Raw genomic sequence first — 26521 nt, forward strand, 5'->3', positions numbered from 1 at the left:
ACCAAGGCCATAACAGAGAAGCAGCGGACAGCAGCAGAGCAACCAATAAAAGAGCTACAGTTGTCCTAGCTCTAGAATATTCCATATAACCGAATGTGTAAATATGAGCCGTAGGATTAGGATGAGATCTGGTTGTATTCTTTGGTATTCCTCTATAAATATGTCATGTACAGTGAGCTTTCTATATACGAGGGAAATATAAAAAGTTCTTCCTTTCTCTGAGGCATTATTACAAGCACATACTGTGCTCTCACATTCATTGTTTATTTCGGTTTTATTAGTACACATTACTTACGAGACTCAAGCTTTGCTCTCATTGAACCACATCATCCAATCTTTCATTAAATGATTAAAAATTTAACTGTTCAAGTTTAAAATAGTTGAAAATATGAAAATTTTGAAAGTCTCGTATTCTTTCCTCTGTATATCTAATTTTTGCATTTATTGATTGAAGAATACAACACTCATGACAAAAATCCCACAATAATGTCATAAAAGTTAAAAGCTTTTCGATGCAAAACACGGGTGCAAGAAGAGTTTTCATTTATGGAGATCTGCCAACGATTATGTAACTTGTTTATCTATCTAAATGGTTGGTAAACAGAGCAGCTTGTTTTGGAAAAGATTATAAAAGGTAAATACTACAGACAAGCGTGATTCACTTAACCAAGGTTAATACAAATAATTGAAGATATGCACTCCTCAAAATTGCAAATTCTGTGTGTCTGAACTCTTAACCACGAGCATATTGACATGCAGTATATTCATTACTAATGTGTACATTTCAATGACTTCAAAAATTGTCATAAATGTCACAACAGTGTACCCACAAGCACAATAACAGCTCAAACTACAATTTAGACCATAACAATTTTATTTTTTTATTTTTTCATATTTTAAGAGCCAAGGAAAAGACCTAAGAACTACTACCCAAAAAATAAAAAAGACCTATGAACCAATGAAAGACAAAATTAAGTTTGATAGTTTCACCCTGACATAAATATAAAATTATATGAAATTAGAATTTAGGCAATTACCCAATGTTAATATTTTATTTTATTTTTTTTACATCGATGAACCTCTCCAAGGCAGGGCCTTTCAGACCTACCCATGTATGGAACTGGTTAAATCGCTAGCTTTTTATCGTGTGTGTGATCCCCAATGATTGTTTGCACCTATGAGGTGTTGAACCTTAGAACTTAAAAGGAGTGATACCCCAAGACCAAGGACCAAGGCCTTCCACACTTGGGCCAACCCTTTGGAGTTCAATGTTAATATCAAATCCCTATGACATTAGAATAGTGCATACCCTTTATGATATATATTCATAGAGGTATGATATATACAAGTCAGTCTTGATCAGAAAACCATGGAAAAATAGGTCCAAGCCCCAAGACATAAAACCAATATGACCTTAAAAAAGGCATAAAAGATAATTCTGCCAATCCCATTCATAAATAAGAAGGATACTGCATCAACTATCCTTAATATCGCCTGCATCGAGTCAAGAATAGTAATAAGATAAGCTGGCCAATGAAAAAAAATTAAACTGAAATAATAAAACTTGAAATGGAACGTAAGTTAAAAACATTGACTTGACTTGTCAATTTCTTCTGTTTGTTTGTTTTCCATTTCATCCCCCGTACCTTTAAATATCAGTCCAGGGGTGTTACAATCGAAGTATCTGGTGCCATTATGATTCTACAAGCAATAAAAACATCATCATACAACTAGTAACAATCGAACATGTAAACACACTATAGCGTTTCATTGCTGCGGCTATTTGAGCTTTAGGGGTGGGTTAAGATCAAGAACAAAGATGCAGCAGTCCATCACGGGTCTGCATGTCCTGCAACATCATCATCACTAAAACCACCACTTTCTTCATCACTTATGTCCTCATTGCCACTGTCCACTTCAGCTATGGAATTGGTGATATTCTCCTTCTTTGCATATCGTTCACAGTACTCTGTGTCCACAGATAAAAGTGGAAAAACTTATATTTCTAATTCCAGATATGACATTCAATTCTATCCCTTTAGCAACAAGAGAAACAACTGATTTTTAGATCATTTTTAGTGGATGTGTCAAGAAACAATGTCCTTTTTCTGATAAGCCAAAAAACAATATCGATGAAGAATATATTATAATTAGACTCAAATGACTAAAGTACTTCCCAGTACCATACTCTTGAAGTAAGTGGTACTGACTTATATTGGGAAATAAATTCGATATTTTAAGTGTTAGAATGTTAAAAGAAGATGGGAAAGACTACATAAAAGAATAAATCTAGTAACCGAGCCCCACTAAGAAGCTGAAGACACGCTTCTTGAATTTTGCAGGTATTTCTGAAGAGATTTGTGGCCAAATCATCAGAATTTTTATGTTTGTTTTATTTTATAGGTTCTTCCTCCTACACCATTTAAACGAACAATATATATTAGATGGTCATAAATCATCTTATCTACCTAAATTTCATTTCAGAAATAAATGCCAACCGTGTGCTCAAAACAAACCATGTCACTGCCAATGTGAGTTCCCAAATTGCAAAATTTCATTCAGTTCTGATTCTTCCTTGATGTCGATTTGATAGAACACTTGCCAATATTGCAAAAAGAAAGGGAATTCACATTGTAATAAAGCTTCACCTTTTACTTTCTGATCATACTGCTTTCGGTCCTTCATCATCAATGATGCAGCATCACCATTAAGTGGGTCAGACGGATTTGGATAAAGCAAGAGCTGTGGAAGGAACACTTCAAACACATTTAACAGATCTGCGGCAACAGAAAACATGGGTATATTATGAGAGGAATAGAAGTGAATCCACACGATTCAGGAGAGAGAGAGAGAGAGAGAGAGAGAGAGGTTTGGATCAGGGAGGGATGAATTGGTATTAACATTTGAAAACATGAATAGAGACGTGTATAAACTACACAATAGTTGAAGCTTTTATTAAAAGAAACAAGAACTGTTAATTAATAATTACCAAACATTGGACTCCAAGATTGATTAATAACATCCAAGCACACAGAACCAGATCTGCAATTAGTGAAATAAAAAACCAAAGTCAGCTTCCTTGACAATAAACTCAGAAGGATATTACCTGCAGTCAATTTTGCAACTGCTGATGACGAAGTAGTCAGAAAAGAAATCATATTTCCATTGATTTATGCTTCTTAAAGAAGCAGTAGGTAGCCCAAGTGTTTTTAAATTCTAATGAAACTAAACCTTTTATATGACCAAGTCTCCCAAATGCTTTGTTCATTGCAGCTATATATTCCTAGAGCCGAAGTGTTCTGTTGGAAAAATAAGTGACAAGATTGCTTTGAGGTACAAGTTCTCACAGTTCATCAACATTTGGGTGGTATATCTTGTTCACAAACCCAATAGAAGGAGACTTGTATGGATAAGCATCAGGAAGCTCAACATGGATTTTCCAAACCCCGCCATCATAAAGGCCTGAAACGAAAGGTCATATCACATAAAGAATACATCATTAAAGGAGATTCTAAACAACCCAAGGGGTTTTAAATAAGGGCATAAGGAAAATACTTTCTTTTGGACCATGGAATTCTACATTGAAATCATTGAGTCCATCGTTTATTGTCTCCACTGTGTAATCACTCATCATCCTGGACAACATTAACACATGTAAGAGGTGCCAGAAAGAAGATTATCACTCATAACTTTAGCATGTGAAACTGGAACTGCAAGCCTTAAGTAGAACTCATGATAGAAGGCCAACTTTGTCAAACTGAAGTGCATACACACACACAGATTTAACAATGGCAAGCAACTTACAACTTCATCACATCCATCTCTCTCCTCTTGCTTGGAGAAGACATCTTAATTATTATAAACTAAAACTCCACAGCCTGTTATAATCCATCAAAGAAATTGAATTAACTTCAACAGAATAACACATACACTTCTGTTCAGGAATATTTAGGGACACAACATGGTTAAAGATAAATAGTTTGACGTACAAGAATAGGTGCCTACTGTCTTTTGCAGAGCCTCGCAAGATGTTATATGAGATAGAGAAGATGGAAGCAAAAGAATAAGAAACCCCAGAGTTTCCTTAGCAATTGAACTAAGAATAAGGGAGACACATATCTGTTGACCCAAGGAAAAAAAACAGTAAATGAAGACATCTTATAACAATATCACTTAAATCTGCTAAAAACAGAAATTTGATTCAACAGACCATGATATCACAAAACAGGACCCACTTATCAATATTTAAACTTCCTCCATTAACATCTTCACTTTGTTAAACTTTCAGGGTAGGACAGGCCACACTCAGAAAGTAAATTAAAGGAAATCTTAAAGAAAAACACCACTAAAGCACCGCAACAAAGGTAAATGATGTCTAAGATGGAACATAAAAAATAACATACCCCAACACTTAAACTGAAAGATAATACAAGATGATGGGAATAAAACCGTTACTGTATCAGTGATGGACACATAAAGCATAGGCATGCAATGCCAAGCAATATCTTTGACCCTTTAGAAGAGATAACATGAGGAAGGTGAAGAAAAGGAAGAAAAAGAGGCCAAGAAATCTCACAATAAGACTGAAAAGCAACATTAGCCAACTCTACCTGGAGTTTGTTTCCAAAAATGGATCTTTTGCATAAGTTAAACGAAAAATTCTGGGTCAATTAGAAAGTGTCTAAAACTATCTAACCAACATAGCAAACCAAGTAGAACTCAGATTTCTTCAAACCGTTAGCTTGCAGCCTAAAAACTCCTAATCCTATTACTATCACCTTCTCCACCACAAGCTCTTTAATGAATAAGATCTGTGGATTTTAATGACTGATTTCAACTTTATGAGTGTTTTTAGGTTGCAATTTTATAAAAAAAAAAAAAAATCACTCCTGATCCTATGACTCCTCACCTTCTATGAGCCTGATCATAAAGTTGAAAGCATTTGCACAATGTGTCTAAAAGACAAATATATGTAAAATATAAAAGCTAAACATTATGTCATTTTATTTCTAATAAAACAAGTATTACTATTGCTAAAAGAAAAAAAAACCCTTTTTTCATTCAAATGCCTCCCTATCAAGCTCAAACAAGGTACCTTCCTTTATAAAAGCACACACCGATAGTATGCTCTGGTCATAACACAATATCTCTTAGCCTATTTCGTTGTCCATTTCAACAAACAGAAATTTACTACCTAAGCAGCAAACTGATGCATTAGCATGCATTATCTTCACGGATCCCTACAACAAACTTCATGGATCAAATGTATTACTCCTTTATAATATTAAAAAATATCAAAGGTTAAGATCACTCCCATAGGGCGATCATGAGAAATATTAAAAGATATTCCAATAATTTTATGAGCATATACGATCATTTTCAATCCAATAAGTTGAAATTGGCGTAACTTGCTCGAATTCCCAATGAAATTAGAAAGAACACTGGTGGTTAGAACAAGTTGAAATTGCCTTAACTTGCTCGAGTTCCCAATTAAAAAATCTCATGGGCCACGGAGAAATGATCAGAAAAGGCAATGCATAGAGAGGCAGATCAACAATGCAACCACTTAATTTACGAACTCTTTTTGTCACCGATAGGAATATGATGGACAAACAGCAAGATATTGAATCCTTTTATAAAAACCAGTTCAACCCCATATTCACATAAAATTCTCACGCTCCATCACTTTCTTCCAGAAACAAATAGCGGAAAATGAGTTATACGCTAACTTAAGCAAAAAGGAATAAAAAAAAGTGGCGGAGGTATATTCAATTTTCAAAGCCAAAAGCTGGACGAAGTTCACACTGCACAAACAAGATCTATGCAGTACCGGTAAACAGAGAGTAAATAATACATAAATTGCGCTCCGTCTGACTGATTTCTTAGAAAATGTGAGAAAACACAAATGAAACCTTGGTGTCTTACAGTTTCCACTCAATTTTCCGAGAGAAAATCTCAATGACCCTTCTACGGGTTGAGCTTGTGTTTGTGACCGAAGAGGAAAACGCCCCGAGAAACCAACAGAAAGAAAAATAGGAAGAAGTGAAATTTGTGGATGATAAATTATACGCTAACTGAGTGAAAGAGAGTAAGTTTGTATATATATAACATAATATAACGAGTCAATTAGAAAAGAAATTTTTGTGATAAAACTGGATTATAAAAGATAATGATTTGTGATTTTTTTTTCTTTTTTCTTTTGACCTTTTGTACATCAAATCACTATCAATTTTATTTTTATTTATGTTATGGCCTACTAATGTGTATATAGATTTTTGTTTTCGTCTTCTTTCTAATTTAGCTTTATTTTGATGTTCTAAGTTTTTTTTTAATCAATTCATGAATTGTGTAATTAATGTCACTTATGCATATAAAAGGCAATTATGTGATACCTATACGATAAAAATAAAAATAGGTATTGAATGAGATCTCACATTATTTAAAAATGAGAAGTTCTTACTCTTTATTAAATTTCAATGAGATTCTAATTATATCATTGACTAAATCGTAATTACAAATGGTATCAAATTTGGGTTTGAGCCGTGCAACTTATAATGAACAGGTTTGATGAAGATGTCGGGAATTTAAAAAAGTGAAATTGTGATACCCTATATAATAAAGATATAAGTAGGTGGTAAATGAGATCCCATATTATTTGAAAATAAGAAGTTCTTGCTCTTTATAAGGTTTCAATGAAGCTCCATTGACTAGTTATTTTAGAGTATAGGTCATAGTGATTTAGATCTTCCATTGAAATGTTACAAATGGTATCAAATTAGGGCTTGAGTCATGCTACCTATAACAAACAGACCCGATGAGGACATCGAGAATTTAAGAGAGGGTATATTGTAATACCCTATATGATAATGATAGATGTAGGTGATAAATGAGATCTCACATTACTGGAGAATAAAAAGTTATTGCTTTTTAGAGCCATCCTCATTTGCTTGATCAAATTCATCTTCAAAATTTAGCCAATATCACACTTATTTAACCCCACAATAAATTCAATCCCCATATTAAATTAACCAATCATTCTCTATATAATAAAAAAATTTATTAAATTAATATTTTTAAAAGAATTTATAATTCTACCAATTTAATATTATTAATAATTATATTATAATTAAATTAATAAATTATATTATAATGATGAGAAAGTAGTATTTTAATCTTTGGTGAATAAATGTATTCTTCCATATTTAGCTAACTACTATAGTAAAAATATAAAATATTTTAGATTTGACCAATCCAACATGATTCTTTTACACAAATAATTCAAATTTTGGCCAGCATCCTCATGATTTGGCCAAGCCAAGGATGATATTATAAGTTTTTTAATGAGATTCTAATTATATCATCGATTAATTCTTTTAGAATATAAGTTACGTAATTTGGACCCTCCATTAAAGCGTTACATTGATCCAATAATGGTCTTGGTGATAAAGGATTGCTCGCATGCATTATAATTAGCTAAGACAGAAATTAAGATAATCCCAAGCTAGGAAATACAGAAAATTTTCACAATCGAAATATTATTACAATTTTGATGATTAATTACACGTGACTGTACTGGTTATATCAACACAATAATCAACAAGCTGATCATACAGCAGAGAGAGCGAACCGACTCCTATTAAAAACAAGAGACAATAAAAGAGTAATGTACCAATAAAAAAATATTGCAGATATTCGATCTTGATCGATACATACAATAAAATATTCAAGCGGCATTGGATGGTAAACTGTAAACACAAGTGGTCAACGAGATAATATACAGAAAGCTGAGAAGTCATTGTTCGTGCAAGCTGAGAACAGATTTTAAAACATGAACTTGCAGCCTCAAATTCAGAATGTAATTAGCTGTCTGAAGCAAAAGGTTGTCCGCTTGCAGAACATGCCCACCAGGCACAATCCTCTGCAGCTTTTGGACCTTCTTTCCAACCTCCCCTTGCCTTCTTCTTCTTCTTCTTCTTCTTCTTCTTCCTCTTCTCCTCAGCTTCACTCCAAACATTTCACCATCCTTAACCTTAAGCTGGTTACATAAATGTCTGCATGATGGACCTAAAGCCATGATGATGCTCAGGCATCAACTCTCAAGTAGCTCAACAATGGCAGAGAGATAAGAGGTGGAGAGGGATTATTATATTGAGGCGTACGTAGAAATGTACATGTGTATAGAGTTTTTATACATACAAGGAGTGAGATTGAGACGTGAGAGTGGCCATGTGAAATCTATCTGGCAGTAGGGTTTGTTTTTTGGGAGAGAAATAAGACATGCAAGCAAGACAGCCCAGTTTTCTGTACCCATGTGCATGGAAGGGGGCCGGGGCCGAGCTACTTGTGAATCGATTTCATTGGATTAGAACGTCATACAAATGTTCATAGCCACTAGTTTTCTTGGGGGGGATCAGGACAATATCTGTCATTGTAATCCTCGGATCCTAAGAGCTGCCCTACCCTGATCACGTGCTGGGAATTGTCTCCCAGTGATAACTTTAATAATAATTTTTTTTAGTTTATTATTATTTTTTTATGTGGTAAACTCTGTGGTTTTTCCATGCCTGTGCAGATATGCAGTTCTGCAGCTGCTGTTAAAGCTTTCATGCAACACACATTGGACAAAGCTGTCTGTCGATTTTTGACTGTTTATGAGGTTTAGATGATCAATGCATGCTTGGCTAGATATATAGGATATTTCTCTCGAGTTTTTCATATATAAACTTCAAGAATCTTGTTTTTCTTTTTAATTTCTTCGTTTTTCATGGCCCAGAAGATTCAGACACATGTTTATTAAGTTTTGTACTGGGGAATCTTTCTTGTCCTCCCACATGTTGCTAATCTGCCCACCAAATTAATTTCTTCTAGGAACCGAACCAAAAAAGAGCAATTTAGATCAGAAAAACATGACCATAAATGATTCGTTTAATTAATTAATTAGTTAGGTCTCTAAACAAACTAAAATAAAAATCTAACTCATCATATCAAATAATATCAAATAGTGTGACTGATAACACTCTTTCTTGATCGTTAGGAAACTTAATTTATTCAGAATAGCCGTAATGATTGGCATATATGTATGATTGTATAAGCAAAATTGCAAAGGTGCATGAGCTGAAAAGGACAATCGTCCTCCAGTCGATAAAATCAATAACATAACATGTTATAAGAAAAGATCCAAAGCAGTGTGTACATAATTTATGTTGATCGCCAGGGATTATCCCCATAGTAGTAAGCAGTACCAACCATTAGTGCTACCGTAGCACCTTGGGCAACCACACGAGCTCTCATTAGCATCTGACCCAAATGAGAATTCCCTTGTTTGAAACTGATCAAGCCAGCCGTGAGCACCCCGGCTGTCAGAAGGGCACCTGCAGTATTTGCATATCCATCAACCAAACAAATATACCAAGTATCCATTAGATAGAAATAAACAGCTAAAAATATTGAAGGTGGCGACGATAAATCTTGATGTTCAGAAAGTTAACGATCAACCTCGCAAAAGAGTAATGATAGGCATACAACCATTTTCCGACCATCTGACATGGCAGGCCGAATCAACTGATACGACAGCAAATAATTAATTTTTTAATCTAGGATAACTCGGTTTTTCTTCCTAATTCAAAATCTAGCAAAAAAAATTGGTTGCCCAAGCACCATTGAAACTGGTCCTGAAAGAAAGTTATAGCTCAAATCAAGAACTTCCAGCTACTTCGAGTCTGAAAGGTCAGAGGGCAATTAACCAATATTGAGATGATTGCTTCAAAGATCAAGCAATTTCAGCTGGTCCAATCAACACAAGGGTGTAATACTGTCCCCTTGAGACCCATTTTGAAGAGAAAAAAACTCGGTCACACTACTAGCAGCTGAAAGATTATCTTTCACATTCTCACAGACAACATCCTCCCATTTATAGTGGATTGATCATTGAACAAGGCTGTGACAATGGACCCATATATGAGGTTTCCTGCAAATTCTTTCAGTTTCATGCCAACATATTATGGGGTTCACAGGTTAAGGGTAAGGATGCTGGGCTGGCACCTGCATGCACTGGCCCGCCCAGCCCCAGCATCAAGTGGGCACACAGGGGTGCAGATCCCTGCCTGCCCCCTGCATATATATAAATATCATATAATATATGTTACACTTCATTTAAAAAAAATTATATATATCGAGGTCATTTAGGGAGTTAAAAAACTTCCTAAACGACGCCATTTAGGCAAAGTATAACCTAACCCCCCCCCCCCCCCCCCCCCCCCCCCCCCTTTCTCTATCTGTGGCTGATTTCCTCCCCTCTCCCACATCTCCTGAATCACCCTCATGCTCTCTTCAGACGCTGCGTCGTCTCTGTCGGTCTCTCACATCGATGTTGCCGTGGTAGTTGTCATCGCTGTCTCCCACTTTCCACTCCAAGTGAGTAACTCGAATCCTCGGTGGAGTTGTCCTAAACGGCGGACGGCCTATAGGCCAATCCGTCCGCCCGGCATCTAGGTGGGGTCACTTGCCCATGTGGAATGGGGCCGGGGACCAAACTCAGCCCCCTGTCCATGTGAGTGCAGGGGGCAGGGTGGCCGGCTGCCTGCCCACTGGGGATGGGTGGCTCGTCTAGTTGGGGATGGAATAGTTTAGTGCCTTTCCATCCTAGAGATACCAAGAGGAACTTAAAGCATAGATGAAAGCAACAGTTACATTGTTACGTTTTCATGACTAACTAAAACTGCATAAAAATAAAACGTAATGTCCCCACCTAGGATATTGAGTGTGTAGAACAAAGAATCCATTTTGCATACCACACTGATCCAGCTTTAAAGCAACATTGGTAGTCCTGAAAAGTTCCAAAGTCTTTCATTAAGGTACCATTACCATACCAAATATCTTTCTATAATTCACCTTTCAGACCACTTTGAAATTCTAGCATTAATGAAACAGATTAAAGCCTTTTGCTGTTGCTTTCAAAAGACAAGCCCCACAGCTTCCTCGAAGCTCCTTACGACAGAATTTCTCTCCAAATAACTATCATCACAATATCATTAACCAATCTACAAGGCATTTCATTGAAAGAACTGGAGTCACAGAGAACCAGTCTTACAGACGTTTGCCACTCTTCTTAGGCAAAGAAATGAAATCTTAATGCAAAGAGAACCTTGCCGAGAGTGTTACCCACCCATGGGTAGACCAAGTGGTAAGGGCAGACTTGTGTGCATGTGCCCCATGTCACAAGTTTGATTCCCCCTGGGATCAAACTCTGATTTAAGTGGGAGGCCATGGGGGTGGATTGCTATGCTAGTATCCCCAGGGGTTTAGGTTCCATAGTCCTAAGGGCTTTGCCATGGGTGGTTCCCCCATCATAAAAAATAATAATAATTAAAAAAAAAAAAAAAGGTTGACAATAGTGTTGTCAAAGCACACATTTTCAAACCAATAATGTATAATAACAAACTAGAATAAAAATAGAATTAAAAAAAGCCTAAAAAAGCAAGATAGTAACTTATTTAGCCTATTGACTCAATTTGTTAAGAGGATAAAATTTTATATATTCTCTTGTGCTATACAAAATACATACAACTGTGATATTTAATAGCCACAACCAAAAATAAAGTACATTGTTGAATCATAATATACCCAAAAAGACAATGACCATAAAAGCACAAGAATTGCAGGCATTGACTTCTATGCTATTAAAAAGCAAAGAACGTAAGCCTAAAGTATATAATCATCCCTGAGCCAATAGACCGGGAGTTCTCAAACAATAATAGTGAGAACTAATTTTTTTTTTCAAAAAAATACAAAGCCCCATGCTCTTTAAGCTCACTTGATAAAGCTCCAAAAAGAGCGCACTTCATGTGTTTTCTTAATTGTGCTTCGCTTTTGGTAAGCAAAGCGCTTCACCTTGGCTATATGCAATGCTATTACCAACACTGAACGCCGGTGACAACATCGAAGAATAAACTTTCTTGCATTCTAAACATGAGACCCAGAAATTCCCCGAAAAAGAAATAAAAACCGATTGTCTCTCAACAAATATATCCAAATTAGAAAAAAAAAAAAAAAAACAGGGAACTTGGTAACACAAATGAAAAACATAGCCAGATTATATAGAACACCATCAATAATACATAAAAACTACCAATAACTTTTTTATAAAAAAATGATCATGACTATTTCTAACATTGATACGAATCTCATTAATACAGCCAAAACAAGACAAACAATCCCATACCCAGATGAAATTTCATCAACCTGGGCCACTTTCTACTAGAACTACAAACTCAAATCCCACCAAAATATGATGCTAAATAGTTAATATTTAGCTGAGGCAAATATCTCACACAAAGCTCTTCTTTTTCCTCTTGATTAATAAAAATGTAAACGTACATAACCTAACCCAATATAAGAAAAGTCCCAAATTGACAGAAACGAACATAAATCTGACATTAAAGAAAAATTAAAAAAACCAAATGGAGGTATAAATACGAAAATTAAATTTTAAAAAATGACTAATGGAAGCTGAGAATGGGGGGTTTACCAATAGGAACAAGAGGGTTCCTGACGCGCTTCTTCTCCTCAAAAAACTTTTCCAAGTTGGGCTCCGTAGTACCCATCTCCTACGTAGTATATTTAATATCTATCAAATTATTTTACAAGAAAGTATTAGACCCAGAAAAACAAGCAGAGAGATCGTCGAAGAGCAGGGAAGCAAAACGCCCAATTGTTATATAGGCCTTGCGAGCGTTGGCTTTTTAAGTTTCTGAGCACCGGAGCGATAGGATATTTTGTAGGAAAATTCTTGTATGCGTCCGGGTGTCCATGCCCATTTTAATTTTAATTTTTTGAAGAAAACTTAGTACTGAAGTTTTTAATCGGTTTGGATAATTAATTGAATTGATTTGAATTGAAATGAGATGAGTTAAAATAGAAGTTACAAATTTAATAAAATATTATTTTTTAATATTATTATTATTTAAAAATATGAAAAAATTGAATTATTTATTATATTTTGTGTTAGAAGGTGAAAAAGTTGTAATGATTAGATAAAATAAATTGAGATGAATTTGATAAACAAACGCTACCTTAAGAGTTGATTTAGATTTAGATATAAAATGAGATGAATAAAATATTATTTTTTAATATTATTATTATTTTAAAATTTTAAAAAATTTAATTGAGATTTTAAAAAGTTGAATTATTTATTATATTTTATGTGAAAAATTGATAAAATTATAATAATGATATTAGATAAGATGAGATAAAATACTTTATAAATCTAAATGAAAAATTGATTTGGTTTGATATTATATGTTAAATTATAAAATTTATTTTATTATAAAATAGATTTAACAAATTCTATAAAATTACATCAATTTATAAATTTACTTAATAAATTTTATATAATATCTAATGAGAGTTTTTTTCAATAGTTAAAAAATTTTTTAGTAAATTTATGTCTTTTTAAAAAAATATTTAAAAAAATAAAAACTCTACCTGCCATTTGGGAGGCATTGCAACTTTGGATCGGTCAGGTTGGATAGTCCTAACTCAGATTGGGCCTTTCCGGGTTAGGATTCGGCCCTTCACTCTATTACAAGTCCAGTAGAGAAAACATATATGCTTTTCGTTTTTCTTTTAGGAGATAGTGAGTACATTCAAGGTGAAGTAATTTCATTAATATTCTAATCATTTTTCACATAGATTCAAACTATCTTTTCAAATTCTACCATGTGGAATGTTTTAGAGTTTGGGAGAGAAAGTTCCACAAAGTGGACCACATCATTTTTGTTAAACATTTAATATTTTGAGATTCACATACAATAACAAATGTTGCAGAACTTACTTTACATCAACTATAATGATTATATTACATTATGCTAAATGCATAGACGTTACAGTGTAAAAAATTTGAAACTCCCTCGTGTGTACCCATATATAAGGGTGGAAAATAAACCAGGGAATCGATAAACTGGACCGAATAAGTGGGTTTGATCTGGTACTAGATTTGGTTAGGTTTAGTACCGATTTTATTTTTTTCAAAACCAGTCAAAATTGGTTTGATTCAGTTTTCCTTTTTCGAACACCAGATCGAATCAGACTTGATTGGTTCATTTATATTTTTTAATTTTTTATATTGTATAAAATATTTTTTATATTATATATAAATAATTTTATATTATATAATAAATTACTGATTAATATAATATTAAATTTTAAAATCATATATCACTATAGTCTATTGTATTAATAGTCATTACTAATACTATATCACTATATATTATAATATACTATAATATATCTCTATAGTCTATAATATAATTGTAATATACTACAATATATTACCATTATATTATTATATACTATATTATATACCAAAAAAATCAAACTAAACCGACCGAAATTGGAAAAATCGGATGTACTAATTTTGGGATACAACTATTGCGATATTAGTTCTTCAAATCTCAGAACTAGTATATACCAATTCAATTCTAAAATATGTCTAAAACCAGACCAAACCGGCCCTTATACACCTACCCAGATGTAGTGATAGACTCACTGGGATTATTTGAGCTTTTGTCTTTTGTAGTGTGATTGAAGCAACTGTTATGGTTTAAGGTTTTCCCGCTGTAGAATGGACTACCCCAAGAAGAGGAAAAGGGTAAATCCTTGAAGATGAAAGTTTTACTACCACCCACGCAAAAGAGTGCCCTATTGGAGAGGCAGACGTATAGAAAGACGTATAGAAAGCGGTTGAATCATCACTTGCTCATCATCTTTAGAACATATTCAAGGCAATCTAGCCTTACAAGCTGATCTAGTTTATGTTTGTTCTTTATCTCCCTTTTGGAATATGTTAATGTAGGTGGATTATGGCATGCAAAACATAGGCCTCTCTATGATTTGGGTTCCCATGTCCTAGAATGAAGCAAATATATCGTGGGATGGCTTGTAGGTTCTGAGTATGGTGGTCAAGAATCACTTGCTCTTCGTACTAGATAGATAGGGGGATTTACTTAGAGGGACCAAAGGCCTTTTAGGAAGGAGAGCAATTTGTGATTGCGGTGACTACATCCAGAGAGCCATCTCCAAACCAAGGACAGCAGCATTTTGTGCAGCAAGGGTGGTTCGTGCTTCCCCAGTAAAGTGATCATCGGACGGACATTTGGCGGCTTATGCATGGGGCTTGTGCTTGTGCATACAGACTCCTGTAAACAAAAAGGTAAGGGTGATATGTTCCACATGGCACTATCTACATGCTGAATTTACTTCAAATTTCCCCCTTATGTAGTTGTTTGGTGCACAACCCGTCTCAAGCCCTTCAAACATGCCACTGCTAGAGAAGATGTCTCATGGTATAAAAAGGTTAGTAACTTGGTATTTTACTATTTCTTTTCCTCTAGATAGGAATTTCTGACAATTAAGATCCCATTCACATCTAGATATTCTACGGGAGTTATTACATAAAATATATGCCTCACATATCGCTCCAAAATTTATAGAAGAAAAAAGCAAGAATAATCTCAAGACCACCCTCAATTCTACAGCCTGTATGGTCTCCTCATTTACTTGCAAAGAGCAGAAAACTATCAATCACCGCTGAAGTACCTGCACCTCACTGCTCTCCAGAGACAGTCCCCCATGGGGAAACAATGTCTAACAAACTATAAATATATGGCTAGCAAGTCCAGTCTCCAGAATGTGACATATTCTTCTTCAGATGTTTTAGAAAAGAAAAACAGAGGCAGTGCAGGCTAAGAAATCTATGATCAAACCTCACAACTTTAGATCATCCGATATGGCTGATGGTATGCAGTGTGTTGCAAGAATATCTAAAGTAGCTGCTTTGGCCGTCTTTGTCCGGAGGACCACTATCTGTACAGATGTAAAACTTATCAATAAAGAAGCGTGATACTCATATGGGAATTTTGCATGGAAAGGAAACACGAGGAGAAAATTTTCTACACTGTTCATGCTTCCTTTCCATATAAAAATCCCTTGGCTCAATCATTTTTTATGAATAAATAAGAGGGGCAACCAGGCAAGGTGTGTGTTCAATGTGTATCGCACTCCACCAGAGAGAGAGGAAGAACCTGTTGATACTCTAAATCAAACTTCAAAAATTCATCTTCACAGCTCTCTACCATGGTGGCCAAGCTCTTCAGATTCTTCACAGGCTTACCATTGAAAGCATGCACCTACACATTATACAATGAAACAGCTCGGTAATTAAAGTATCCACAGCTAAAATCAAAGGCACTGCAAAAAGCTACTAATTCCAGACCTGGGTGTTAACAATGTCCTCATAGCCAATATTGATATCAGCAACAAGCACCTTCAACAAAACATCTTATTAAAAGGTAAAGTAAAAGAATGGAAATATATATATATATATATATAGAGAGAGAGAGAGAGAGAGAGAGAGAGAGAGAGAGAGAGAGAGAGAGAGAGAGAGAGAGAGAGAGAGAGAGTGTACCTGAGAAACAACAACAAGCTGCTCATCTGGTGATTGTGGCATTGAATGCAACAGTTTATCCAAAAGCTTCACTGGAGCTTCATATTCATAATCCTTTCCATACTGCAGAAAGAGGACAGGATTATGGGATACCATGCAAAATCTTTGCAAAGTCAAACATGACACTGATAAATTTGTTAATAAGATGTTGGAGATCAAATAAGAGTAGGCTGCCAACAGGACATTACTAAACACAAAAAGTTGATGATGAATTGAAGCAACCAATTTGCATTTCATGTTTGGAACTAAAAACAATTTTCTTTGCATAAGAAACCACCAAGATATAGAGGATACATAGAAGACCAGCACATGTGTACCACGAAAGAGTAGGAGCAAACAGTTGAACCTTTGTTGGATAAAAGTTCACGAGACTGCCAGACAAAAACCACATCCTTTGGATATTGCTGAAGGCCATTGTGATAGGTTGTAGCTTTTAAACATGCTAGTTGTAGACCCAGGCATCAAAGTAGATTTTTTTTTTTTTTTTTTATATGAATATTGTAATACCCCCATATGATAAGAATAAAGGTAGGTGGTGTATGAGATCCCACATTGCTTGGGAAGGAGAAGTTCTTGCTCTTTATAAGGTTTTAATGGGGCTCCAATTGTATCATTAACTAATCCTTTTGGAGTAGGTCATGTGGTTTGGACCTTCTATTAGGGCATTACATAACATGTATGTAATTCCAAAATATGAAGAGAGAAGGAGAAATGGTGTTGAGGCAACCCTCCACACATTCCTTAGACTTGCAAAAATCAGAAGCTACCTCTTTTGATTATCCAAATACGATGATACTAAGGCCCCATTTGGATGTTGAGATGGTCTCAACCCATCTCATCTCATCTCATTTCATCATCCAAACACCACTCAAATACAAACACTTCACAGTTTCAAATGTTTTAATTTTCAACTTTTTTATCTAATCATTTCCTAATCATTATAACTTCTCGAAACTTTCAAACACAAAAACATTTCAACTTTTCAAATCCCAAAACAAAAATAATATTAAAAAATTATATTCTAACAATACTTTTTTATAGTTTTTTAATCAACTTTTTCTCTCATTTCCCAATATCCCATAAAACATCTTAACTCAAAACATTTCACTACTATTCACAAACTATTTCATTATTATTGATGGATTTCTCATCTTATCTCATATCAACATCCAAACGAGATTTAAGAAAATAGAAAGAAACATTGAGCTTAGACCTTCAAAAACAAAAATTTGTTACTTCAGATTCAAGATTGACTAGATCAAAATATCCATATAAACTAATTTTTGTACAATCTTCTATATCTATTTTGTAATTAAATACAAAATTTAAAAAAAATTAAAAAAAAAAAAAATTGTGGGATGCAAATAATTTTTTTTTTGATGAATACATTGTGGGATGCAAATAATTATACTGAAGAAAGAAACTATCAAAATTATACTGAAGAAAGAAAGCTCTAATTAGCTAGAAGAACATTCCATGTTTATAAGCAAAAGATAACGGCCAGTTTATGATTCTCACAATCCCCACATGAATTTAAGCCAGCCACTTAAATAAATTTTTCTCATAGTTGACAACTACTAAAACAAGTATGTAATCATTTAAACTTCTAAAACTAGTGAGTTGAGAGAGGATTATGTGGATTCATAGGAGCAAAGCTCCATGCTTCCAAAATGATATATTAAAATAAATAAGCTATACAGCTTTAAGAAACTCTAAGAAGCTACCAAACAATTGTAGGCTAGTTTCTCTGCTTTTTAAAGGCCAACGATGTAATACCCTAGACTGAGAAAAGAAAGGCAGTGAATGAGATTTGACATTGCTTGGGAGGAAGAAATTTTACCCTTTATAACAAATCTAAGGAAATCTAATTATAATATCGGCTATTCTTTTGGAGTATAAGCTCAAATATGATGGACTTGTCTTGGGACATTACAAATTATATCAAAGGCAATTACAACCAAAAGTGTGCGATTTGAGCCATGTCACCTACAACAAAATGGCATGACAAGAATATCCAGAATTTAGGTGGGGGAGATTGTAATACTTCAAATTGAATATAGCAAGGTGTTGAATGGGATCCCACATTACTTAAGAGGAAGAATTTGTGGCCCTTTATAATAGTTCTAGGGGCTCCAATCATAGCATTTACTAATCCCTTTAGATTATAGGCCCAGATGTGGCTTGGGCTCTCATTAGGTTGTTCCAAAACACCCCTAGAGAAGCCATGAAAAGCCCCACCAAACAGTGCCTCATTTAATGGCAACTCAACTGTCATTGGAGCTCGTCCTCACATTCAAAGGAAGTAAAAGTGATCCCAAAGACAAAGGGATATCTTCTCTTCGTTTCACTGATCAGTAGCATGCTCTAATGTATTGTAGAAGCCCTTAGATAAAAAAGACTGCTTGAACATTGTTTTCCAGCAAGCATACTCTAATATAGCACAAAAGACCAAGATGCCTATTACAAATAAAAAATCAACAATGGACAAGAGTTGTTAATCAGTCCAAAATTTCATTAAAGATAAGAAATTCTCTACCCAGTTTCATGCAAATGCAAAGAGTTAGGGGTTGTTTGGAAGATGGGATGGTTTCATCCCATCCTCTCATCTCCTCTCATCTCATCGCATTTACTTCTCAAACATCACGCAAACACATACACTTTTCAATTTCAAATCTTCAACTTTTTCATCTAATCATTACCTAGTCATTACAACTTTTCTAAACTTCCAAACAAAACACAAAAAGCAAAACAAAAATAATATTAAAAAGTTATATTCTAGCAATATTTTAATTTTATAATATTGTTATTTAACTTTTTCTCTCTCCTTTTCCAAAACCCCATAAAACATCATACCTCAAATCATTTCATTACTATTCACAAACCATTTTACTACTATCCACATATTTCTCTTCTTATCTCATCTCATTCTTCAAGCATCCCTTTACCTGGTTTGTTTTCGCAGATGAGATAAGTTGAGATTAAAGTTGAAAATTGAATAAAATATTGTTAGAATATATATTTTGAATATTTTTTTGTTTTGGGATTTGAAAATGTTGAATTGTTTATTTTCTTTTGTGTGGAAATTTGGAAAAGTTGAAATGATTAGATTAAATGAAATTAGATGAGTTGAGAAGCGTTGTGAAAACAAACGAGGAGTCTCCCACTATAATCAGACTTTACTAGTTACACAAGTTGTCCAGCCTCCACTATGCTAAAGTTCTTTGCAAGTACAAAAGATTAGCCACAGCATCAAAACAACAGAGAAACAAAAACTAGAAGCAACAATTATTATTGTCTATTTCAGACCCGGAAAACACATGAAAGTGGACAAGCCAGGGGGATTCCAAAGTTGAACAACAAACCTCAGAACGAAGGTATGGAACAGATACAGTCGTAAAAACAAATCCAGCAATAATATAATATGAGGGTGGTCTCCCTTTGATGTGTGCTGGAATGAGCCTTTTGTGAGTTGCAAGTTGGATGTCAAAGTCAAGAATCTCATAATTGCGAAGTACTTTAATGGCTGCATCATCCCCAGTGTACTTCTGGGAGACAAGGTAACTAAAGCCTATGCGCTCGCCATGACGAAAAGGAACTGAAACATTCCAAAAGAATAGAGTGAAGTGCCACATCAAAATTCAGGAAAAATACAATTACAAAGACTAGATTAGTAGGACTTTTCACTTTTACATTTAAAACCCTAATGCAAAATTTGCATATGTAGTCAAGAAAAAGCTGTAATCAAGAAGTCCTGCTTGCCTGTTCCATCATTGGCAATATCAACCCCATCAAAGCTGAGAATAATATCCGATGGTGCTAAAACCTTAGATTCTGGGGCAGTTGGATCAATTCTTCTAATACGAACACCCTTCTGATCAGGTTTCATACCCATTGCTGTCCGCAAATCAGGATTCTCCATCTTCTGCCACTCAACTCCAAGAATTGGAAATCCTGGCATGTAAAGAAAGAAATATGAATCAAAGCAACAGGGGGAGGGGAAAAAAAGTAGCTGTGACTCAAAAATTCTTAGAAATGCACGTATCCATGCACAAAAATCACAAGGTGGATTACATTTGTAGAAGTTAGTACAACAACTTAACAACTCAAAGATGTAAATAACTACCTGTATACGCTCCATTCTTCTCATAATCCTGGATGAAGTGCATGATGACTGGTGTGGGTATCACGTAACCTATATTCTCTGCATCTTCATGTTTAAGGGATTGAAATGCAATGCCCACACAATTTCCTTTATCATTAAAAGCAGGCCCACCAGAATTTCCAGAGTTTATAGCAGCATCTATCTGCAAAAACAATCATGAAAAAGTTATCACGACAAATAGTCAATCGGCAAACTACGTACACAACAAAATGTTACTGCAACATCATAACCTGCAAACCAAGAAGTTCAGTGGAACCATGGACATAAGATAGGATCTCTAATCGTGAAACAACACCACTTGTAACAGAAATTGTGTCTCCCCCAATTGGATAACCCACAACAGTCACAGCATCTTGAAGTGCAGGTAAATCCCCAAATTCTACTGGTGACACTCCTTGCCAAAATTCATTATCATCGACAGTGAGCATTGCTGCAACATCACATAAAACAAAACTTACGATCAGTATAACTTAAGTCAATCAAGTACAAGTCAAAAAGGCTACCAATATTTACTTCGTGCAATAGTTAATACAACTTAGATGACTATAACACATGCACCTTACTGCACAACTTTTCTGTCTCCATCAGCATCAAAATTGAAGTTTAATGGGCAATGATAATTCAACCCTTCGACTTTCTTCTCATGAGACCCTTGAGTTACTTGTAACCCTTGTTTCTTCACCTTTTCTAAAAGTTCATAATTGGCTCCTCTTAATCGTTAAATTTATTTTGCTTCAATTTTGGATACCCCGTACATTAGTTGACTTGATGGTTTCATTTGTTTTATTTAGAATAGCTAATGCATTTTGCCCATGGATATTTTCCCCAGTTCAGAACAAGAGGGGCAAAACTCTGGTCTCAGTCCTAACAAATGTAGAATGATCAAAATCCCTCTATGTAATGTTATCAGTTGACATTAGTAGCCACACCTCAATTCTTACGAGGTCCGACACAAATTAGGTACTAACATACTTAAATAACTACTGTCATGAAAAATATCAGACTTGGTAATGTTTGTATCACGGGTGCTTGGGGGCAAGGTCTTGAAGAGGAAGAAGGTTGATTAAAGTTGGACAGTGAGTAGATGTGGGTAACAGATGCTGTGAAGTAGTGAGTCTGGAAGGGGAGTAACGACTTTAACGGTTTCTGAAGGCATAAGGATTCAAAGCAATATGATGTGCAGTTTTGGTTAACGGTCCTTTTTATGAAACGATTTTAGTTTAAAGAAGAGTGTTGTAAGTTGTCTAAGCAAATTGTAGGTGATATGGAGTTCGTTTTGAGTTTTATTTCTTGCATTTAAGTCTTTAGTTAAACAGTGAGTTTTGATTGTTGTGTTTGAGTCCTTCGTGGTTCTGCAAGTATAGAAGCAGAAGCCATTTCCTGTAAAAGCAACTTTGATCATTCGGAAGCTTGAGTGTTGGGGGTTGAGAACTCCTCGAAAGTTCTCCCTGTCAATGTTCATTAATGGAATCTTGCATTTGATCATTCCTGTGTGTACTTGCATTCATTCATCTTGTATTGTGTTCTGAGCATTCCTTCATCTGTTCTTGGGTTTCTTGGAATCCTGTGTACGTGGTAGTGGCGTTGGGGTGTTCTTGTTATCAAGAACGTTACAGTTTGCCAACATTATAATCCATTCACAACCACACGATTCTTCAACTAGGCACATATCTATTCAAGGTTTCGGTGTTAGCAATGAATCGTAGTGCTAAGCTAAGCAAAGCATTCCAGCACGAATATGCGAAACCAGAGAAGGAAAGTTAGTTACCAATATCGCATTCAGTCCCGATAGCCAGCACAGTGGCGAGGTACTTGGTGTCGGACCCGCGCTTCTTGAGCTTGACCTGGGTGTAATGCTCGACGGAATGGGCGTTGGTGAGCACCCTCCTCCCTCCGATGACGAAACCGCTGCTGCTAGAGCTGTATTGCCTCTTCCGCTGCCACGGCAGGGAGAAATTCGGCTCCGTGTGCACGCAGAACACCTTCACCACCGCGTCCATCGCCGGGACCACCCTCGCCGGCGTGCCCTCCACTGCCATGGGACCCACCGCGACGTCGAAGAAGTCCCCGTTCTCGAAAGGGCGAAGTGTGGCCCTCCGCGCGGATGGGGAGAGGAGGGGCTGAGGCTTCTCGGGCATGGGGCGCTTCTTGGGACGGCCGCGGCGGTGGGCTCCAGCGTTGGCGTTGGATGATGTGGTGGGAGGGTCGATGAGCTCGACGTTGGTGACGGAGAAGACGTCGTCCAATGCGGCGGCGTCTGCGGCGGTGGTGGTGGTGGTAGAAGGGAGATCTAGGGTTTCGGTGGAGGAGGGGTTCTTGGGCTTGCGGCCTCTTTTGCGCTTGTTGGACTCGCCAACCATTTTCATTGACACAGAAAAATGCCGAGCTTCAGAGATACGCAGTTCCAGAGGAAGAGGAAATGAGTTGGGAACGCAAGGGAATTTACGTAGCTTCGGGTGTTTCCTACTTCTCTTGCTCGTTTTGTTCTACAGCTGCTTCTGTTCCTAGCAAACATAAAACGGTCCGTCGTATAGCTCTTAACGACCAAACATCCATAGGACCGGTCCGGTCCCTATTGGTCCAGTGTAATTATTTTTTTTTATTTTTTTAAATAAATTAATAATAAAATTTATTTAAATTGTTAAATTAAAAATAAGTGAGTTATTAATATAGATAGTGTAATTAACTCATTAAAAAATTATTTTCTATGGTCAATGATTATAAATTAAATGAAAATTACATCATTAACTTATATAATTATTAATAAAAATAATATATTAAATTAATACAAATATTTTTAAAATATATATAGAAGTTCAGTCCGGTCCAGTCTAAAATTTATAAACCCCGAGACTGGACCGAATATCATTCGGTCCACATTTTTTAGGATTGAAACTGATCGGTTTAGAATTCAGTTCAGTCCAATCTGACCCGAATGGATTGGTCCGATCAGTTTTTCCGATCCAGATCGATTGGTTTACAACCCTACTAGTAATTGATCGGGAAAAACCCATACAAGAACAAGAATCAAATTTACACTTAAACAAGTTTGAAATTGAGAGTCACATATCAAACTAATAAAAATTAGAAAAATAATAAACTTATAGTTATTATATAACTTTATTTTAAATAGATTATGGTTCTTTAATTTGTAACTATTTTTAATAAAGTGGTACGATGAGACTAGTTGACTTAGAGTGAATTGTAAAATACTTGTGTGAGTCCTGCTACAGCCCAATTTGCCACCGAGCAAGGCAAAATATATATATATATATATATATATATATATATATATATATATATATATATATATTTTTTTTTATCTTTTTCATTTATTTTTTTATATTCTTAAATATTTTTTTTAAAAAATTTCACAACTTCGCTCAAAATTATCTACTTAAATCATTGAGTAAAAAAAAACCAACAAAAAAAGAAAATCGGGGATACTTTTTAAATCCCGAAACTCAAAGTATTTCTCTAGTTTTATATGAATTGGCATGTGTATGGTTACCTAACAAGCTATTCACTGCAATTACTTGTTTATTGGTAGGGTTGTAAATAAACCAGTCTGTTCGATAGCCCGTTCGGTATTCATTCAATTAAACTTGAATCGAACTCGACTCGTGAAAAAAAAAAAAAAAAAATCGTTCATTAAAATAGATACATGTTCGATTTGTAAATGACACAGACCCGACAAAACTCGACTCGACTTAACTAAGGCTCGTTTAGGCTCACTTGTTTATGCTTGAGTTGACTCGTTAGCTCGACTCAATTAAAACTCATTCATATATTGATAAATATATACATACACTTATGCATGTATATATGTATTAGCTAATAATATAAGCATACCACTTTTATAATTAAATATATAATATGTATTCTAATTACTTATGTTTATATAGTAAATATACTTTATAGGTATATTTTATAATTTTTATAATAATTAGTTGATAAAATTTAATAATTTCATATATTAGTAGGTGAGAATTATATATGAAATAGATATATGATATTATATTAAGTATATGTATTAATAATATATGTAAGCATATAATATATTGTTAGTTTGGATAAATACCAACTAGTTAGATATTAATTATTTATAAATTTTTAAAAATTTTATAATTTAATAGAGGTTCTACTTGTTAGTTGTATAAATTCAATATTAGTTCTTTTTTTATTTAATTTATTAATTATTAAATCTTATTCCAAAAAAAAACCAATCAAACTCGAGTTCGAGCAAGAGCTCGGCCAGACTCGAACTCTTTTGTGGAACGAGCTCGAGTTGAGATTTTAACTTATCAAATTAAGTTCGAACAACAAATTAAAAAAAAAAAAATTCTGAGCTCAGGCTCGAGCTGCAAGCAAAAAACCAGCTCGCTTCGGTTCGATTACAGCCCTATGTATTGGTCAACCATGAGAGGCTTTAATGATGCCCATGGCCGCCAATTTCCTTTCTCTTGTATATTTGTTTTAAATTGAAGACAATTATATTTATTTATTACAAATGAGGGATAATATGGCAGACGACAATTCATAATATATATCTATTACAATAAATATCTATCTATATAAACAATATTAAACAGTAAATTTTCCTTTTTTGTTATGTAAATATGTTTTTGCCCCTAACTTTTGTTTTCTGGGTGCTCACTTGTTGAGAGTAATCAAATTCTCGTACCTCGCGTATAATGATTGCTTTGCAGACACCATCATCGTTTTTTTTTTTTTTTTTCTAAGCAAGCTTGTATTCATATATATAGGAAAAGAAATTACAAACCATAAGGAGGGTCCATCACACTGTCAATATACAAAATATAAGTTGGAATACAAACTATAGGAATGCTACCAAATTTCAAGTTTGTAGCTGCCCACTGTGCCACTGAATGCACAAATCGATTTTGAGATCTATCGATTTTTTTAAAACTCCAATCTTTATGAGTTTTCAGACATTTTGCTATGTCTTCTGAGATTTGCTCTATTTGCCAGATGGCTACTTCCTTATAGTTAGAGGAAATGACTAACTGAGAGTCTCCTATCATAAGAATTTGTTGGTGGTTGATGTGTTTCGCCATTTGGAGTGCTAGTCTTGCTGCCAAAGCTTCTGCTATTATTGGAATCATGGTGAGAATCTCATCTGTCCATATTTCTATAGGCTCTCCTTGTGCATTTTTGCTTACTGCTGAAACTACAGAGAAGTTATTTCTAATAGCTGCATTGAAGGATATACAAATTTGGTTTTGGAGAGGTTTCTGCCATGACTTCTGAGCTGAAGAAATATGTTTGTCTTTCCAAGCATGTAGATTTTCTTGATATGAGTGGTTTAGTTGTTGCGAGGCTATATGTGAAGAGAGGCTTTTGTTGTTGTGAACTAAGTCATTCCGGAGTCTCCATATGAAATCCATAATCAAGATTGCAAATAAGCGGAATGGTTGTTCATCTTAGGAATTGAGGCCCAGTTTTTCCTTTGGGTTTAAGATGGAAAGGAACCAATCATACATAGAATTGATAGGCAATGAGCAAAGGTTTAAAGGCCAATTACTCTGACTCCACAAAATTCTAGAGAGGGGACACTTTATGAAGAGGTGAAGAAGAGTTTCTTAGCTACCCTCACAAATAGGACAATTTGTTGAGGGGATATTGGAGATAAACCGTTTTAATCTTTCTCTGGTTGGTAGAATATTCCATAGGATTTTCCACAATAGAAATTTATGGTGACCAAGGATTTTGAACTTCCATATATTTTCCATCAGATGTTCAGGATGTCTATATTGATGGGGCCTGTCATGTTGGAAACTATATGATGGGCTGATTTGACAGAGAATCTACCATTTTGAGTTTTTGTCCAAATGAAG

The 26521-nt window shown here is 35.0% G+C and overlaps 3 protein-coding genes across 7 annotated transcripts; all 3 read right to left on the reverse strand.

Annotated features, from left to right (window-relative positions):
- Nucleotides 1-1577: 1577 nt before the first annotated feature.
- On the reverse strand, nt 1578-6084 carry LOC122281139 (ubiquitin-conjugating enzyme E2-23 kDa-like). 5 transcript variants are annotated; one of them, XM_043092423.1, is made up of 8 exons: nt 5926-6084; nt 4006-4119; nt 3805-3878; nt 3556-3635; nt 3348-3462; nt 2990-3042; nt 2649-2777; nt 1578-1969 (listed from the first exon to the last, which is right to left on the reverse strand). In XM_043092423.1, the coding sequence occupies exons 3-8, from the start codon at nt 3846-3848 to the stop codon at nt 1833-1835; spliced, it is 558 nt and encodes a 185-aa protein (XP_042948357.1). In that variant the 5' UTR covers nt 3849-3878; nt 4006-4119; nt 5926-6084; the 3' UTR covers nt 1578-1832. The 5 variants fall into 5 exon arrangements, with proteins under 5 accessions (XP_042948357.1, XP_042948355.1, XP_042948356.1 ...); XM_043092421.1 differs by having other exon boundaries at nt 3990-4119; XM_043092422.1 differs by lacking the exon at nt 4006-4119 and having other exon boundaries at nt 5926-6082.
- Nucleotides 6085-9023: 2939 nt separating this feature from the next.
- Nucleotides 9024-12799, reverse strand: LOC122281141 (RING-H2 finger protein ATL48-like). The gene is made up of 2 exons (XM_043092426.1): nt 12527-12799; nt 9024-9371 (listed from the first exon to the last, which is right to left on the reverse strand). The coding sequence occupies exons 1-2, from the start codon at nt 12600-12602 to the stop codon at nt 9199-9201; spliced, it is 249 nt and encodes an 82-aa protein (XP_042948360.1). The 5' UTR covers nt 12603-12799; the 3' UTR covers nt 9024-9198.
- A 2540-nt stretch (nt 12800-15339) lies between these two features.
- LOC122282050 (protease Do-like 9) lies at nt 15340-23152 on the reverse strand. Its single transcript, XM_043093969.1, has 9 exons — nt 22432-23152; nt 20894-21093; nt 20625-20805; nt 20261-20452; nt 19864-20096; nt 16463-16564; nt 16271-16321; nt 16080-16184; nt 15340-15861 (listed from the first exon to the last, which is right to left on the reverse strand). The coding sequence occupies exons 1-9, from the start codon at nt 23027-23029 to the stop codon at nt 15763-15765; spliced, it is 1761 nt and encodes a 586-aa protein (XP_042949903.1). The 5' UTR covers nt 23030-23152; the 3' UTR covers nt 15340-15762.
- Between the last annotated feature and the right edge of the window lie 3369 nt (nt 23153-26521).

The sequence above is a fragment of the Carya illinoinensis genome, chromosome 11, assembly GCF_018687715.1.
Source record: "Carya illinoinensis cultivar Pawnee chromosome 11, C.illinoinensisPawnee_v1, whole genome shotgun sequence".
NCBI classification, from domain to species: Eukaryota; Viridiplantae; Streptophyta; class Magnoliopsida; order Fagales; family Juglandaceae; genus Carya; species Carya illinoinensis.

Bases quoted from the DNA above. Each gene is read 5' to 3' on its own strand.
- LOC122281139 (XM_043092423.1), bottom strand. From the start codon at position 3,848: ATGTCTTCTCCAAGCAAGAGGAGAGAGATGGATGTGATGAAGTT. The intron at 3,043-3,347 runs GTGAGAACTTGT...CACTAATTGCAG, and splicing joins CACCCAAATGTTGATGAACT to ATCTGGTTCTGTGTGCTTGG. The intron at 2,778-2,989 runs GTAATTATTAAT...CTGTTGCCGCAG, and splicing joins ATCTTGGAGTCCAATGTTTG to ATCTGTTAAATGTGTTTGAA.
- LOC122281141 (XM_043092426.1), bottom strand. From the start codon at position 12,602: ATGGGTACTACGGAGCCCAACTTGGAAAAGTTTTTTGAGGAGAAGAAG. The intron at 9,372-12,526 runs GTAAACCCCCCA...CAAATACTGCAG, and splicing joins GAACCCTCTTGTTCCTATTG to GTGCCCTTCTGACAGCCGGG.
- LOC122282050 (XM_043093969.1), bottom strand. From the start codon at position 23,029: ATGAAAATGGTTGGCGAGTCCAACAAGCGCAAAAGAGGCCGCAAGCCC. The intron at 21,094-22,431 runs GTAACTAACTTT...GTGATGTTGCAG, and splicing joins CGGGACTGAATGCGATATTG to CAATGCTCACTGTCGATGAT. The intron at 20,097-20,260 runs GCAAGCAGGACT...GGAATGTTTCAG, and splicing joins TATTGCCAATGATGGAACAG to TTCCTTTTCGTCATGGCGAG.